Source organism: Salvelinus fontinalis, chromosome 2 (genome assembly GCF_029448725.1).
Source record: "Salvelinus fontinalis isolate EN_2023a chromosome 2, ASM2944872v1, whole genome shotgun sequence".
NCBI lineage: Eukaryota > Metazoa > Chordata > Actinopteri > Salmoniformes > Salmonidae > Salvelinus > Salvelinus fontinalis.
In genome coordinates this window covers 89604403-89620137 of record NC_074666.1, presented here as the reverse complement: position 1 = coordinate 89620137, position 15735 = coordinate 89604403, and the positions used below count along the sequence as shown (strand labels likewise).

The 15735-nt window shown below is 44.3% G+C and overlaps 1 protein-coding gene across 3 annotated transcripts in view; it reads right to left on the bottom strand.

The window, feature by feature from the left end:
* Positions 1 to 7510: 7510 nt before the first annotated feature.
* LOC129831194 (brain-specific angiogenesis inhibitor 1-associated protein 2-like) overlaps positions 7511 to 15735 on the bottom strand; it is a 184097-nt gene continuing 175872 nt past the window's right edge. The window contains exons 15-16 of one of the 3 annotated variants that reach the window (XM_055894334.1): positions 15275 to 15317; positions 7511 to 14659 (exon numbers count right to left, since the gene is read on the bottom strand). In XM_055894334.1, the coding sequence (XP_055750309.1) occupies positions 15290 to 15317 (28 nt within the window). In that variant the 3' untranslated portion in view covers positions 7511 to 14659; positions 15275 to 15289. The other 2 variants (XM_055894317.1, XM_055894343.1) reach the window with 2 other exon arrangements.

Genomic DNA, 15735 nt, shown 5'->3' with positions numbered 1-15735 from the left:
CCGAATAATAAATGCTTACCTTTTCCTCTAGTCCACAATCAGCTCATTAGTCTTGGTTACGTTGAGGGATAGGTTGTTATTCTTGCACCACCAGGCCAGGTCTCTGACCTCCTCTCTGTAGGCTGTCTCGTCGTTGTCGGTTATCAGGCTTACCGCTGTTGTGCTCTAACCAACAGTGCAAAAAAACCAACAGTGCAAAAAAAAGGTATTAGGTTAACAATAGGTCAGTAAAGAAATAAAAATAACAGTTAAAAGACTGAAAAATAACAGTAGCGAGGCTTTATACAGTAGCGAGGCTATATACAGTAGCGAGGCTACATACAGGCACCGGTTAGTCGGGCTGATTGAGGTACTATGTTCATGTAGATATGGTTAAAGTGACTATGCATATATGATAAACAGAGAGTAGCAGCAGCGTAAAAAGAGGGGTTGGGGGGGGACACAATGCAAATAGTCCGGGTAGCCATTTGATTACCTGTTCAGTAGTCTTATGGCTTGGGGGTAAAAACTGTTTTTGTCGTAGACTTGGCACTCCGGTACCGCTTGCCATGCAGTAGTAGAGAGAATAGTCTATGACTGGGGTGGCTGGGGTCTTTGACAATTTTAAGGGCCTTCCTCTGACACCGTCTGATGTAGAGGTCCTGGATAGCAGGCAGCTTAGCTCCAGTGATGTACTGGGCCGTACGCACTACTCTCTGTAGTGCCTTGCGGTCGGAGGCCGAGCAATTGCCCTACCAGGCAATGCAGCAACCAGTCAGGATGCTCTCGATGTTGCAGATGTATAACTTTTTGAGGATCTCAGGACCCATGCCAAATATTTTTAGTTTCCTGAGGGGGAATAGGCTTTGTCGTACCCACGACTGTCTTGGTGTGTTTGGACCATTCTAGTTTGTTGGTAATGTGGACACCAAGGAACTTGAAGCTCTCAACCTGCTCCACTGCAGCCCTGTCGATGAGAATGGGGGCGTGCTCGGTCCTCCTTTTCCTCTAGTCCACAATCAGCTCAGTAGTCTTGGTTACGTTGAGGGATAGGTTGTTATTTTTGCACCACCTGGCCAGGTCTCTGACCTCCTCCCTGTAGGCTGTCTCGTCGTTGTCGGCTATCAGGCCTACCGCTGTTGTGCCGTCTGCAAACTTAATGGTGTTGGAGTCGTGCCTGGCCATGCAGTCGTGGGTGTACAGGGAGTACAGGAGGGGACTGAGCACGCATCCCTGGGGGGCTCCAGTGTTGAGGATCAGCGTGGCAGATGTGTTGCTACCTACCCTCACCACCTGGGGACGGCCCGTCAGGAAGTCCAGGATCCAGTTGCAGAGGGAGGTGTTTAGTCCCAGGATCCATAGCTTAGTGATGAGCTTTGAGGGTACTATGGTGTTGAACGCTAAACTATGGTCAACGAATAGCATCCTCACAGGTGTCCAGGTGGGAAAGGGCAGTGTGGAGTGCAATAGAGATTGCATCATCTGTGGATCTGTTTGGGCGGTATGCAAATTGGAGTGGGTCTAGAGTTTCTGGGATAATGGTGTTGATGTGAGACATTTCCAGCCTTTCAAAACACTTCATGGCTACGGGCATGAGTGCTACAGGTCTAGTCATTTAAGCAGGTTTCCTTCGTGTTCCTGGGCACAGGGATTATGGTGGTCTGCTTGAAACATGTTGGTATTACAGACTCAATCAGGGACATGTTGAAAATGTCAGTGAAGACACCTGCCAGTTGGTCAGCACATGCCTGGAGCACACATCCTGGTAATCCGTCTGGCCCCGCAGCCGTGTGAATGTTGACCTGTTTAAAGGTCTTAGTCACGTCGGCTACGGAGAGCATCCGTAACAGCTGATGCTCTCATGCATGCTTCAGTGTTGCTTGCCTCGAAGTGAGCATAGAAGCGATTTAGCTCATCTGGTAGGCTCGTGTCACTGGGCAGCTCACGACTGTGCTTTCCTTTTGTAGTCTGTAATAGTTTGCAAGCCCTGTCACATAAGACGAGCGTCGGAGCCGCTGTAGTACGATTCAATCATAGCCTTGTATTGACGCTTTGCCTGTTTGTCGCAGGGCATAGCAGGATTTCTTATAAGCTTCTGGGTTAGAGTCCCGCACCTTGAAAGCGGCAGCTCTACCCTTTAGCTCAGTTGGAATGTTGCCTGTAATCCATGGCTTCTGGTTGGGGTATGTACATACAGTCACTGTGGGGACGACATCCTCGATGCACTTATTAATGAAGCTAGTGACTGATGTGGTGTACTCCTCAATGCCATCGGAAGAATCCCGGAACATGCTCCAGTCTGTGATAGCAAAACAGTCCTGTAGTTTAGCATCTGCTTCATCTGACCACTTTTTTATAGACCGAGTCACTGGTGCTTCCTGCTTCAATTTTGGCTTGTAAGCAGGAATCAGGAGGATAGCGTTGTGGTTGAATTTACCAAAAGGAGGGCGAGGGAGAGCTTTGTACACGTCTCGGTGTGTGGAGTACAGGTGATCTAGAATTTTTCCCCCCTCTGGTTGCACATTTAACATGTTGATAGAAATGAGGTAGAACTGATTTAAGTTTCCCTGCATTAAAGTCTCTGGCCACTAGGAGCGCCGCCTCTGGGTGAGTGGTTTCCTGTTTGCTTATTTCCTTATACAGCTGACTGAGTGTGGTCTTAGTGCCAGCATCTGTCTGTGGTGTAAATAAACAGCCACGAAAAGTATAGCTGAAAACTCTCTAGGCAAGTAGTGTGGTCTGCAATGTATGTATCACAAGATACTCTACTTCAGGCAAGCAAAATCTAGAGACTTCCTTAGATTTCGTGCACCAGCTGCTGTTTACAAATATGCACAGACCCCCCCCCCCCCCCCCCCCCACCCCGTCTTAACGGAGTGTTCTGTTCTATCTTGCCGGTGCAGCGTATATCCCGCTAGCTGAATATCCATGTCGTCATTCAGCCACGATTCCGTGTAACATAAGATATTACAGTTTTTGATGTCCCGTTGGTAGGATATTCGTGATCGTACCTCGTCTAATTTATTGTCCAATGATTGCATGTTGGTGAGTAATATTGACGGTAACGGCAGCTTTCCCACTCGCCTTCTGCGGGTCCTCTCGAGGCACCCCGCTCTGTGTCCTCTGTACCTGCGTCTCTTCCTCTTGCCAATAACGGGGATGTTGGCCTTGTTGGGTGTTTGGAGAATGTCCTGTGCGTCCTGCTTGTTGAAGAAAAAATATTTGTCTAATCCGAGGTGAGTGATCACTGTCCTGATATCCAGAAGCTCTTTTTTGCCATAAGATATGGTAGCAGAAACATTATGTACAAAAATAAGTTAGAAATAACGTGAAAAAAACACATAGCACAATTGGTTGGACACCCGTAAAACTGCTGCCATTTCTTCCGGCGCACATCATTGTTTCTTAATGGATGGAAATGTTCACGTGAGGTAGTGCTGGAATAGTGGAAGCAGCCCCTGTTTTCTGTGTGACTTGTGTGCTAACGTCCCACTTGGCCAAAATCCAGAAAAAAATGTAGCGCTCCAAATTCAAATATATTACTATAAAAATCAATATTTCATGAAATCACACATGAAAGACACCAAATTAAAGCTACACATGTTGTTAATCCAGCCAACATCTGATTTCAAAAAGGATTCACGGGGAAAGCACACCTAACAATTATGTTAGCTCAGTACATAGCCACAGAAAAACACAGCCATTTTCCCAGCAAAAGATAGTATTAACAAAAAGCAGAAAGAGATAAAATTAATCACTAACCTTTGATGATCTTCATCAGATGACACTCATTGGACATCATGTTACACAATAAATTTATGTTTTGTTCGATAATGTGCATATTTATATCCACAAATCTCGGTTTACATTGGCGCCATGTTCAGAAATGCCTCCAAAATATCCGGAGTAATTACAGAGAGCCACGTCAAATAACAGAAATACTCATCATAAACTTTGATGAAAGATACATGTTTTACATATAATTAAAGATACACTTGCTCTTAATGCAACCGCTGTGTCAGATTTAAAAAAAACTTTACATAAAAAGCACACCATGCAATAATCTGAGACGGCGCTCAGATCTAACATTTCTCCGCCATGTTGGAATCAACAGAAATTACATCATAAATATTCCCTTACCTTCGATTATCTTCATCAGAATGCAGTGCCATGAATCCTAGTTCCACAATAAATCGTTGTTTTGTTTGATAATGTCCATTACTTATGTCCAATTAGCTACTTTTGCTAGCATGTGTAGTACACATGTCCAAACGCTCGCGCAGATGCAGGCAAACGTCGGGCGAAAACTTCAAAAAGTTATATTACAAGTCGAATAAACTGGTCAAACTGAGTAGAGAATCAATCTTCAGGATTGTTATCCAATAACTTTCCAACCGGAGCATTCTTTTCAGTCTCTATAAGTAATAGAACGCATGGCGATATCATGAGGAAAGTGCGTGAGCAAGAACTGGCAATCTGCCAGACCAATGACTGAAACACCTCCCATCCGGCCCCACATCACACTAGAGGCTTCATTCCACGTTCTACAGACTGTTGACATCTAGTGGAAGGCGTAGGAAGTGCAAACAGATCCATATCTTACAGGGAATTGAATAGGCGATGAGTTGAAAGATGACCATTTTCAGATTTCTCACTTCCTGTTTGGATTTTTTCTCAGGTTTTTGCCTGCCATATGAGTTCTGTTATACTCATAGACATCATTCAAACTGTTTTAGAAACTTCAGAGTGTTTTATATCCAATAGTAATAATAATATGCATATATTAGTATCTGGGACAGAGTAGGAGGCAGTTCACTATGGGCACGCAATTCATCCAAAAGAGAAAATGCTGCCCCCTATATCAAAGAAGTTAATGGATGGAAATGTTCACGTGAGGTAGTGCTGGAATAGTGGAGGCAGCCCCTGTTTTCTGTGTGATTTGCGGTAAAACTAAACCAATAGTTATTTAGTAGTTTGAAAATGTCTGAAAAATTTACTGGCTTGACCATGCTGTAGGTCATGTAACTGTTTGTTACATGCAAAATGTTTTGTTTACTTCACAGACGTTGCTCTCCGGTTTTATGATTGAACAGAATGTGTGGTTGAATTTATTCTGCCACTGTCTTCATGTCTTGTCTGTGTCAAGGCAAATTAACTTACAGGTTATAGAGCAAACAACGCAATTATCACAACACAGGTTGTAATTTGGCACTTTGCTCCCTTCTTCCCGGTGTTTTTACCCACACACCGCTACTGCAAGGTGTAGGCTTGGCCTCATTTCTCCATGTTTCTGACTTTGCCTACTCGTTACACATTGCCTTGTATCAATCTGAGGGCTTTAGGCTAGTAGGGTACTTTGCTGAAGGACAAAATATCCCAAGTGTTTATTACCACCATTGTTTATTTTGTTCAGCTGGTTCATCCTTGGGAGCAATTTCCAAACGCCTGAAGGTACCACTTTCATCTGTAGACACAATAGTACGCAAGTATAAACACCATGGGACCACACAGTCATCATACCGCTCAGGAAGGAGAAGCGTTCTATCTCCTAGAGATGAACGTACTTTGGTGCGAAAAGTGCAAATCAATCCCGGGACAACAGCAAAGGACCCTGTGAAGATGCTGGAAGAAACAGGTACAAAAGTATCTATATCCTCAGTAAAACGAGTACTATATCGACATAACCTGAAAGGCCGCTCAGCAAGGAAGAAGCCACTGCTCCAAAACCGGCATAAAAAAGCTAGACTACGGTTTGAAACTGCACATGGGGACAAAGATTGTACTTTTTGGAAAAATTTCCTCCGGTCTGATGAAACAAAAATAGAACTGTTTGGCCATAATGACCATTGTTATGTTTGGAGGAAAAAGGGGGAGGCTTGCAAGCCGAAGAACACCATCCCAACCGTGAAGCACGGGGGTGGCAGCATCATGCTGTGGGGGTGCTTTGCTGCAGGAGGGATCGGTGCACTTCACAAAATAGATGGCATCATGAGGAAGGGAAATGTAATTGGATATATTGAAGCAACATCTCAAGACATCAGTCAGGAAGTTAAAGCTTGGTCACAAATGGGTCTTCCAAATGAACAATGACCCCAAGCATACTTCTAAAGTTGTGGCAAAATGGCTTAAGGACAACAAAATCAATGTATTGGAGTAGCCATCACAAAGCCTTGACCTCAATCCTATACAACATTTGTTGGCAAAACTGAAAAAGCATGTGCGTGCAAGGAGGCTTACAAACCTGACTCAGTTACACCAACTCTGTCAGGAGGAATGGGCCAAAATTCACCCAACTTATTGTGGGAAGCTTGTGGAAGGCTACCCGAAACATTTGACCCAAGTTAAACAATTTAAAGGCAATGCTACCAAATACTAATTGAGTGTATGTAAACTTGTGATCGACTGGGAATGTGATGAAATAAATAAAAGCTGAAACAAATAATTGTCTCTACTATTGTTTTGACATTTCACATTCTTAAAATAAAGTGGAGATCCTAACTGACCCAAGACAAGTACATTTTACTAGTATTAAATGTCAGGAACTGTGAAAAATCAAATGTATTTGGTTAAGGTGTATGTAAACTTCCGACTTTAACTGTACATCAGGTTTGTGTGTGTACGTTTTTAGGAAAGCTAAGCAATATGATATCTGAAATGTATTTTATCTTCAATTAAACCTGAAATAAGTCCACTTCTCTTGGCTCTATCAACTTAACTTGCACATCGGTGTTTTGTTTGTTACATGTACAAGGGGGAGGACGTATAATGCTTCCATGCAACAGTCTCTTTCAGCTCACAAGCCAGGCAGCACCCAATTTCATTGCTGTTTGCAGCAAATTCTTTTTTTTTGCTACTTTCCCGGTGTGCTCTACTGAACACAACCCAATTCTTCATATGGTCACGGTGTGCTCTACTGAACACAACCCAGTTCTTCATATGGTCACGGTGTGCTCTACTGAACACAACCCAGGTCGTCATATGGTCACGGTGTGCTCTACTGAACACAACCCAGGTCGTCATATGGTCACGGTGTGCTCTACTGAACACAACCCAGGTCGTCATATGGTCACGGTGTGCTCTACTGAACACAACCCAGGTCGTCATATGGTCACGGTGTGCTCTACTGAACACAACCCAGGTCTTCATATGGTCACGGTGTGCTCTACTGAACACAACCCAGGTCGTCATATGGTCACGGTGTGCTCTACTGAACACAACCCAATTCTTCATATGGTCACGGTGTGCTCTACTGAACACAACCCAGTTCTTCATATGGTCCCGGTGTGCTCTACTGAACACAACCCAGGTCGTCATATGGTCACGGTGTGCTCTACTGAACACAACCCAGGTCGTCATATGGTCACGGTGTGCTCTACTGAACACAACCCAGGTCGTCATATGGTCACGGTGTGCTCTACTGAACACAACCCAGGTCTTCATATGGTCACGGTGTGCTCTACTGAACACAACCCAGGTCGTCATCCTTTGTTTCTGACATGAATAGCAGTAGTTAGTACACAACATTTCAACATTTCTTGTGTCCAATTGTTTTATTTCATACAAGGTCATGAATGTGTACAAAGGTCATTTTTGTACAGATAATACAGATAATACAGATACAGGAACAGAGTGAGAAAATATTATAAAAGCGTATAAAATGTATTTGAAACCATTCTGGTGTGCCTAGCCAGTGGTTCACCTGTTCTCAAACAGTGGTCTAAAGTTGGATCCAACCAGTGGTATCTATTGAGACTCCGATTCATACACTCATTTCAGTTTCTCTCATACCTCCACACTAACCAGCGGGACCACTGTCCATTCTCTGACCCCTATTGAAGACAATCCATAAGTGTCCAAAATGGCATCCAATTACCTACATAGTGCCCAGATTGGCTCTGACCAATAGTAGTGCACTAAAGGGAAGAGGGTGTGATTTCAGATAGGCCTACAGTGTATAATACTGAGTCAGCATGATCACACTATGACAATAACATTCAATTTGTTATTCTGAGGTGGGAAACTAAATCTGAACGTCAAATCATATCAGCTATTATTTCTGCTGTAGCTAGCTAACATCTTATTATAAAGTTATAATACTCACTTTAAAAAGAAGAACATGTAGAAGGGAATTCATAGCATTTCTCTATTTGTATTCTACCATTAGAGTATGTAGTAGTACAGTAGTAGTTTAACATATTCAAGCAACAAAAACATTTTGTTTTTACAGTAGAATTATTTAGCTGATCAAACATTTTAGAAAAATCTAAATCAAAGAAAATAACATTTGTGACATTCTGAAGAACAATATAACAAACAATATCCAGATAAAAGTGTTCCATGTACCCTTTGCTTATAGCCGTGTTTTAGGATGATGATTTAACCTGAAGTTGCATAGGAAACGACAGACAGACAGAAGGCACAGTTCCCATGTTACTGGGCATACTGTATCACGACTAGACAATATGGTGTGTTATTTATGATGGTCTATGGCCTGTACAGAAGCATTAGCTAATGTTTGCAGTTATGTTTGATCACATTCATTGTACATCACTATCCATTTCCATGAGCTGCTAAACGACCCCTGCCTTAGCTTGAGGACACATTGCTGTAAGGTACCTCATTCCACTGCAAAGAAGATCGGTATGGACTGAACAAGGAAGAGTTTTTGTGATATGCGTATCTCACCGGGTTTCTGCAAGCCTTCAATGCTCTACTATGCTCATACTTTAAGTTAGTAGTCTATCTATAGGATGTTCAATGTCAAATGTACAGTGTTGTATCAAAGAATACTGAGGTCTATTATGGAAAAACATGATTTGTACAAATTAAAACAAATGGATTGGTCTAACAAACTTTGACACCTTTTTAACTGCAAGAAGACATTAACTATCTACAGTGCCTTGCAAAAGTATTCATACCCCTTGGATTTCTTCACATTTTATTGTGTTACAAAGTGGGATTAAAATTGATCTAATTGTATTTTTTTGGTCAACGATCTACTCAAAATACACCAAAGTCAAAGTGGAAGATTTTTTTATATATTTTTTGAAGATTGATAAAAATAGATAACTAAAATATATCCCCTTTGTTCAGGCAAGCCTAAATTAGTTTGGCTTAACAAATAACAAAAGTTGGCGCCGGAGCAGAAGTCAGACGTTTTACGTCCCCGAACCGATTGGGTTTTTGTGTTTTATCTGCATTGTTTGTAACTTATTGTTTTACTATTTTTGTACATAATGTTACCGTCTCTTATGACCGAAAATGACTTCTAGACATCAGGACTGAGATTACTCACCACGGACTAGCAGAATCCTTTTTCTTCTTTCACAACTCTGACGAGCCCGATGCGGAGGATATACGGCTCCCTCGGGAACAGGCCCGAAACCCAGTGATCTGCGTGAAGAGGAGGTGGAGATAGAGGCCGGAGGGCGGACTGCCTTCTGAGGAGTAGGCGGCGATCGAATAAACCCCCACTCCCCGCAATTCTGCTCGCAAACATGCAATCTTTGGACAATAAAATGGATGAGTTATTGGGAAGATTAAACTACCAACGGGACATTAAAAACTGTAGCATCATATGCTTCACGGAGTCATGGCACGGTAAGAGAAGGAGTGGCGGTCTATGTATTTTTGTAAACAACAGCTGGTCCACGATATCTAAGGAAGTTTCGAGCCATTGCTTGTCTGAGGTAGTTACTCATGATGAACTGCAGACCACATTACCTACCGAGAGAGTTTTCATCCATATTGTTTGTAGCTGTTTACATACCACCACGATAGCATTGAATGAGCGATATTCCGCCATAAGCAAACAAGAAAACGCTCACCCAGAGGTGGCGCTCCTAGTAGCCGGGGACTTTAATGCATGGAAACTTAAATCCGTTTTATCTAATTTCTATCAAGATGTTAAATGTGCAACCAGAGGGAAAAGAACTCTGGACCACCTATACTCCACACATAGAGATGCATATAAAGCCCTCCCTCGCCCTCTATTTGGCAGATCTGGGGATAATTCTATCCTCCTGATTCCTGCTTATAAGCAAAAATTAAAGCAGGAAGCACCAGTGACTAGATCAATAAAAAAGTGGTCAGATGTATCAGATGCTGAGCTACAGGACTGTTTATCTAGCACAGACTGGAATATGTTCCGGGATTCCTCCAATAGCATTGATGAGAACACCACATCTGTCATTGGCTTCATCAATAAGTGCATCGATGACGTCATCCCCACAGTGACCATACGTACATACCCCAACCAGAAACCATGGATTACCGGCAGCATCCGCTCTGAGCTAAAGGCTAGAGCTGCCGCCTTCAAGAAGCGGGACTCTAACCCAGAAGCTTATAAGAAATCCTGCTATGCCCTCCGACGAGACGTCAATACAGGACAACGATCGAGTTGTACTACACCGGCTCTGATGCTCGTTGGATGTGGCAGGGCCTGCAAACCATTACAGACTACAAATGGAAGCACAGCCCAGAGCTGCCCAGTGACACGAGCCTACCGGATGAGCTAAACTACTTCTATGCTCGCTTCGAGGCAAATAACACTGAAACATGCATGAGAGCACCAGCTGTACCGGAAGACTGTGTGATCACGCTCTCCGCAGCCAATGTGAGTAAGACCTTTAGACAGGTCAACATTCACAAGGCCGCAGGGCCAGACGGATTACCAGGACGTGTACTGCGAACATGCGCTGACCAACTGGCAAGTGTCTTCACTGACATTATCAACCCCTCCCTGTCCGTGTCTGTAAGACCAACATGTTTTCAGCAGACCATCATAGTGCCTGTGCCCAAGAACACGAAAGTAACCTGCCTAAATGACTACCGACCCATAGCATTCGAGTCTGTAGCCATGAAGTGCTTTGAAAGGCTGGTCATGGCTCACATCAACACCATCATCCCAGAAACCCTAGACTCACTCCAATTTGCATACCGCCCCAAAAAATCCACAGATGCTGCAGTCTCCTTTGCACTCCACACTGCCTTTTCCCACCTGGACAGAAGGAACACCCATGTGAGAATGCTATTAATTGACTACAGCTCAGTGTTCAACACCATAGTGCCATCAAAGCTCATCACTAAGCTAAGGACCCTTGGACTAAACACCTCCCTCTGCAACTGCATCCTGGACTTCCTGACGGGCCGCCCCCAGGTGGTGAAGGTAGGTAACAACAAATCCGCCATGCTGATCCTCAACACAGGGGCCACTCAGGGTTGCGTGCTCAGTCCTCTCCTGTACTCCCTGTTCACTCATGACTGCACGGCCAGGCACGACTCCAACACCATCATTAATTTTTCCGATGACAACAGTGCTCGGCCTGATCACCGACAATGAGACGAGCCTATAGGGAGGAGGTCAGAGACCTGGCCGTGTGGTGCCAGGACAACAACCTCTCCCTCAACGTGATCAAGACAATGGAGATGATTGTGGACTACAGGAAAAAGAGGACCGAGCACGCCCCCATTCTCATTGACGGGGCTGTAGCGGAGCAGGTTGAGCGCTTCAAGTTCCTTGGTGTCCACATCACCAACAAACTAACATGGCCAAACACACCATGACAGTCGTGAAGCATGCACGACAAAACCTATTCCCCCTCAGGAGACTGAAAATATTTGGCATGGGTCCTCAGATCCTCAATAGGTTCTACAGCTGTACCATCGAGAGCATCCTAGCTGGTTGCATCACTGCCTGGTATGGCAATTGCTCGGCCTCCGACCGCAAGGCACTACAGAGGGTAGTGCGAATGGCCCCGTACATCGCTGTGGCCAAGCTTCCTGCCATCCAGGACCTCAGGACCAGGCAGTGTCAGAGGAAGGCCCTGAAAATGGTCAAATACTCCAGCCACCCTAGTCATAGCCTGTTCTCTCTGCTACCACACGGCAAGCAGTACCGGAGCGCCAAGTCTAGGTCCAAGAGGCTTCTAAACAGCTTCTACCCCCAAGCCATAAGACTCCTGAATATCTAGTCAAATGGCTACCCAGACTATTCACATTTCACCCCCCCCCCCTCTCCACACCACTGCCACTCTATGTTGTCATCTATGCATAGTCACTTTAATTAACTCTACCTACATGTACATACTACCTCAACTAACCGGTGCCCCCGCACATTGACTCTGTACCGGCACCCCACTGTACATGTTATTTTTTACTGCTCCTCTTTAATTACTTGTTACATTTCTCTCTTATTCTTATCCATATTTTTTTTCCTGCATTGTCGGTTAGGGGCTCGTAAGTAAGCATTTCACTGTAAGGTCTACACCTGTTGTATTCGGCGCATGTGACTAATATCATTTGAAGTTATATGGACTCACTGTGTGTAATAGGGGTTGACATGATATTTTAGTGACTAACCCTTCCTCCGTCCCCCACACATACACCATCTGCCTTCAGTCAAGTATTGAATTTCAAGCACAGATTAAATTACAAAGACCAGGGACCTTTCTAAAGCCTTATACAGAAGGCCAGTGATTGGTAGATGGGTAACAATAACAAATCAGACATTGAATATATATTTAAGCATGGTGAAGTAAATTATTATTATGTGGATGGTGTATTTAACCACCCAGACACATAAAAGATGCAGTCCTCCTTTTGAACTGAGCAGCAGGATTGAAACACCTCAGGGATGTCACCATGGTGATTTAAAAAAAGCTGTGATGGGAGAAAACTGAGGTTGGCCCAACAACATTGTAGAGACTCCACAATAATGACTTACAATGGCAGATTGAAAAGAACAATACAAATATACAGAATAAAAATATTCCAAAACGTGCATGTTGTATGCAACAAGGCACAAAATTAATACTTAAAAAAAAACACTGCAAAGCCTTACATTTGGGGCAAATCCAACAACACTGAGTAACTAACTGCCTCCTTATTTTTAAGCATGGTGGTGGCTGCATCACGGTATGAGTATGCTTGACATCGGCAAATACTGGGGAGTTTAACGGGATGAAGCTAAGCAAATGCAAAAATCCTTGAGGCTTCAGTCTGCTTCACACCAGTCACTGGGAGAGGAATTCACTTTTCAGCAGGACAATAACCTACAACACAAGGCCAAATCTACACAGGAATATTTTACCAAGAAGACAGTGAAGGTTCCTGAGTGGCCAAGTTACAGTTTGACATAAATCTGCTTAAATCAATAGCGAGACTTCTTGACAGAGCTTGAAGAACTTTAAAAATAATAAATGGGCTATTATTGTACAATCCAGGTGTGTAAAGCTTTAAAAGACTTACCCAGGAAGACACAGCTGTAATCGCCCCCTAAGTCAAATGTATTGACTTAGGGGGCTCAATACTTATGTAACGACTATATTTTTGTTATGTAATCTCTATTCATATTAAATCAATAAAACACTTTGACTTGAGTATTTTGTGTAGATTGACAAAATGTTTTATTTATTTATTTTTAATCCCACTTTGTACCAACAAAATGTGAGGAAACCCGAGGGGTGTGAACACTTTTGCAAGGCAGCGTAAGTGTAGTGGTGGAGCCTTCCTAACGCCCATCCTAGTTGACAGCAGTTCTAGGCCAGCATGTAGGCCTGCTGCAGGGCTGCCCAACCCTCTTCCTGAAGACCTACCGTCCTGTACTTTTTCACTCACTCACCTGATTCTAATTATTAGCAGGTCACCCAGACCTTAACTAGTGAAATCAGGTGTGTTTGATTACGGTTGGATTGAAAACCTACAGGATGGTAGATCTTCAGGAAGAGCGTTAGGCATACTTGGTTTAAAATATCAAGTAATAGTTTTAAATGAAAAAGTATTTACAAATGTACTTATGTTATACTGTACATCTACATCCAGTGTAACTATCAATTTACTGTAATATAACCAATATAGATACCACACGTTGTCCTCCCTCTCAGTATTTACCTTCAACCTCTTAGACAGTTTGCTGTACATTATTTAAAGTTACAGGAAAATAGAAATGAAAAATATATGTTCATCATTATCAGTATTGTGACAGCTAGAGAGGCCAGAGACCTACAGGGGTCTTAAGGGGAGAGCGAGGGGCCAGGGACACACAAGCTGGTTAGGGGGAGGTGGTGGGGCCAAGGACCCCCAGGGCCCTACAGGGTGGTTATGGGAAGGATGAGCAGCCAGGGACCCCCAGGGGCCTACAAGGGTGTTGTGAGAGGAGGATCGGAGGCCAGGGAGCCCCAGGGGCCTACAGGGGTGCTGTGAGGGGAGGGTGAGAGGCCAGGGGCCTACAGGAGTGCTGTGAGAGGCCAGGGATCCACAGGGGTGCTGTGAGGGGAGGGTGAGAGGCCAGGGGCCTACAGGGGTGCTGTGAGAGGCCAGGGACCCACAGGGATGCTGTGAGGGGTGAGAGGCCAGGGACCTACAGGGGTGCTGTGAGGGGAGGGTAAGAGGCTAGGGACCCACAGGGGTGCTGTGAGGGGAGGGTGAGAGGCCAGGGACCCACAGGGGTGCTGTGAGGGGAGGGTGAGAGGCCAGGGACCCACAGAGGTGCTGTGAGAGGCCAGGGACCCACAGGGGTGTTAAGGGGAGGATGAGGGGCCAGGGGCCTAGAGAGGTGTTAAGGGGAGGTTGAGAGGCCATGGACCCACAGGGGTGCTGTGAGGGCCCCTGCTAGTAGAATATAGGGGCTGATCTGTCATCATTGATGGGTTGTCTGAAGTAAATCTCCAGGGCTCGGTCACTGTGGAGAGAGGGAGCAAGGAAGAGAGATGTTTAGTCTGGATAGAAGACACTTGGGTCAAACCCCTAATCCCAACTCATCACCCACCCTAAGGTATTTATCTTCAGTCTGCTGTTTGGTAGATTATAGTGACCCCTATAGAAACCAGAAAGTACAATAACAGTAGCCATTCTCCACTGACTAAATACTGTTGTTTCTGAATGTGTGTCTGTAGTTAATATTTATAAAGTGAATGTTAGAGGCAGCATGCAGGCGAGAACAAACAATGCTGTAGTGCTTATTATTGGAGTGAAGTGTTAAACATGTACTCAGAGTACAGAACAGACAGGCAGGGTTAGAAGGACTTAGGAGTCTTCTGACACTTTTACCTCCATGGAAAAACATTATTTTGCAACCCAGGGCCTCCTGGATTGGTTGGAAGAAACCCCGCCTCAGGAAGGAAAGCCAATCAGAGAGGTCGAAGGTTGGAAAAGGAAAAAACAAAAACAGGGATATCCAGCACCTTACTGAAGCCAGACAGCCAATGACAGCCGAGAGAACCAGAGAGAGTGTGATTAGTTGGTTGGCTGAGTGAGTGAGTGAGCGAGCGAGCGGCGATGGAGGCTGGTGACTTACTGACGTCCTGTTCTTTCAGAACCGGGACATTTCTGGACCCAAACTGGAAGGTAAAGAAAACCCTTGGGTTTGACTGCCTTAGTGTGCATCCAAAACTGCACCGTATTCCCTATGCAGTGCACTACATTTGAGTGTACTATGTAGGGAATAGGGTGCTTAAAGCTCATCTCTCATAGTGAAGTCATTCATAGTGAGGTCACAGTTCTTAAAGGCATTGGCACAGCTAGTTAGTCTGATGTCAGATGAACATACATACGTTAACTGATATAGGGTTCATTTCCCAGGCACAAATTAAACCTGGTATGTGTCCACAACGGAACCCTATTCTCTATATAGTGCACTACTTTAGACCAGAGTCCTGATCAAAAGTAGCGCACTATAAAGGGATTAGGGTTCCATTTGGGGAGTCATCTATTCCTGGTTTAAAAATCATGGTTACTGGAGAAATTATTTTTGTTCCA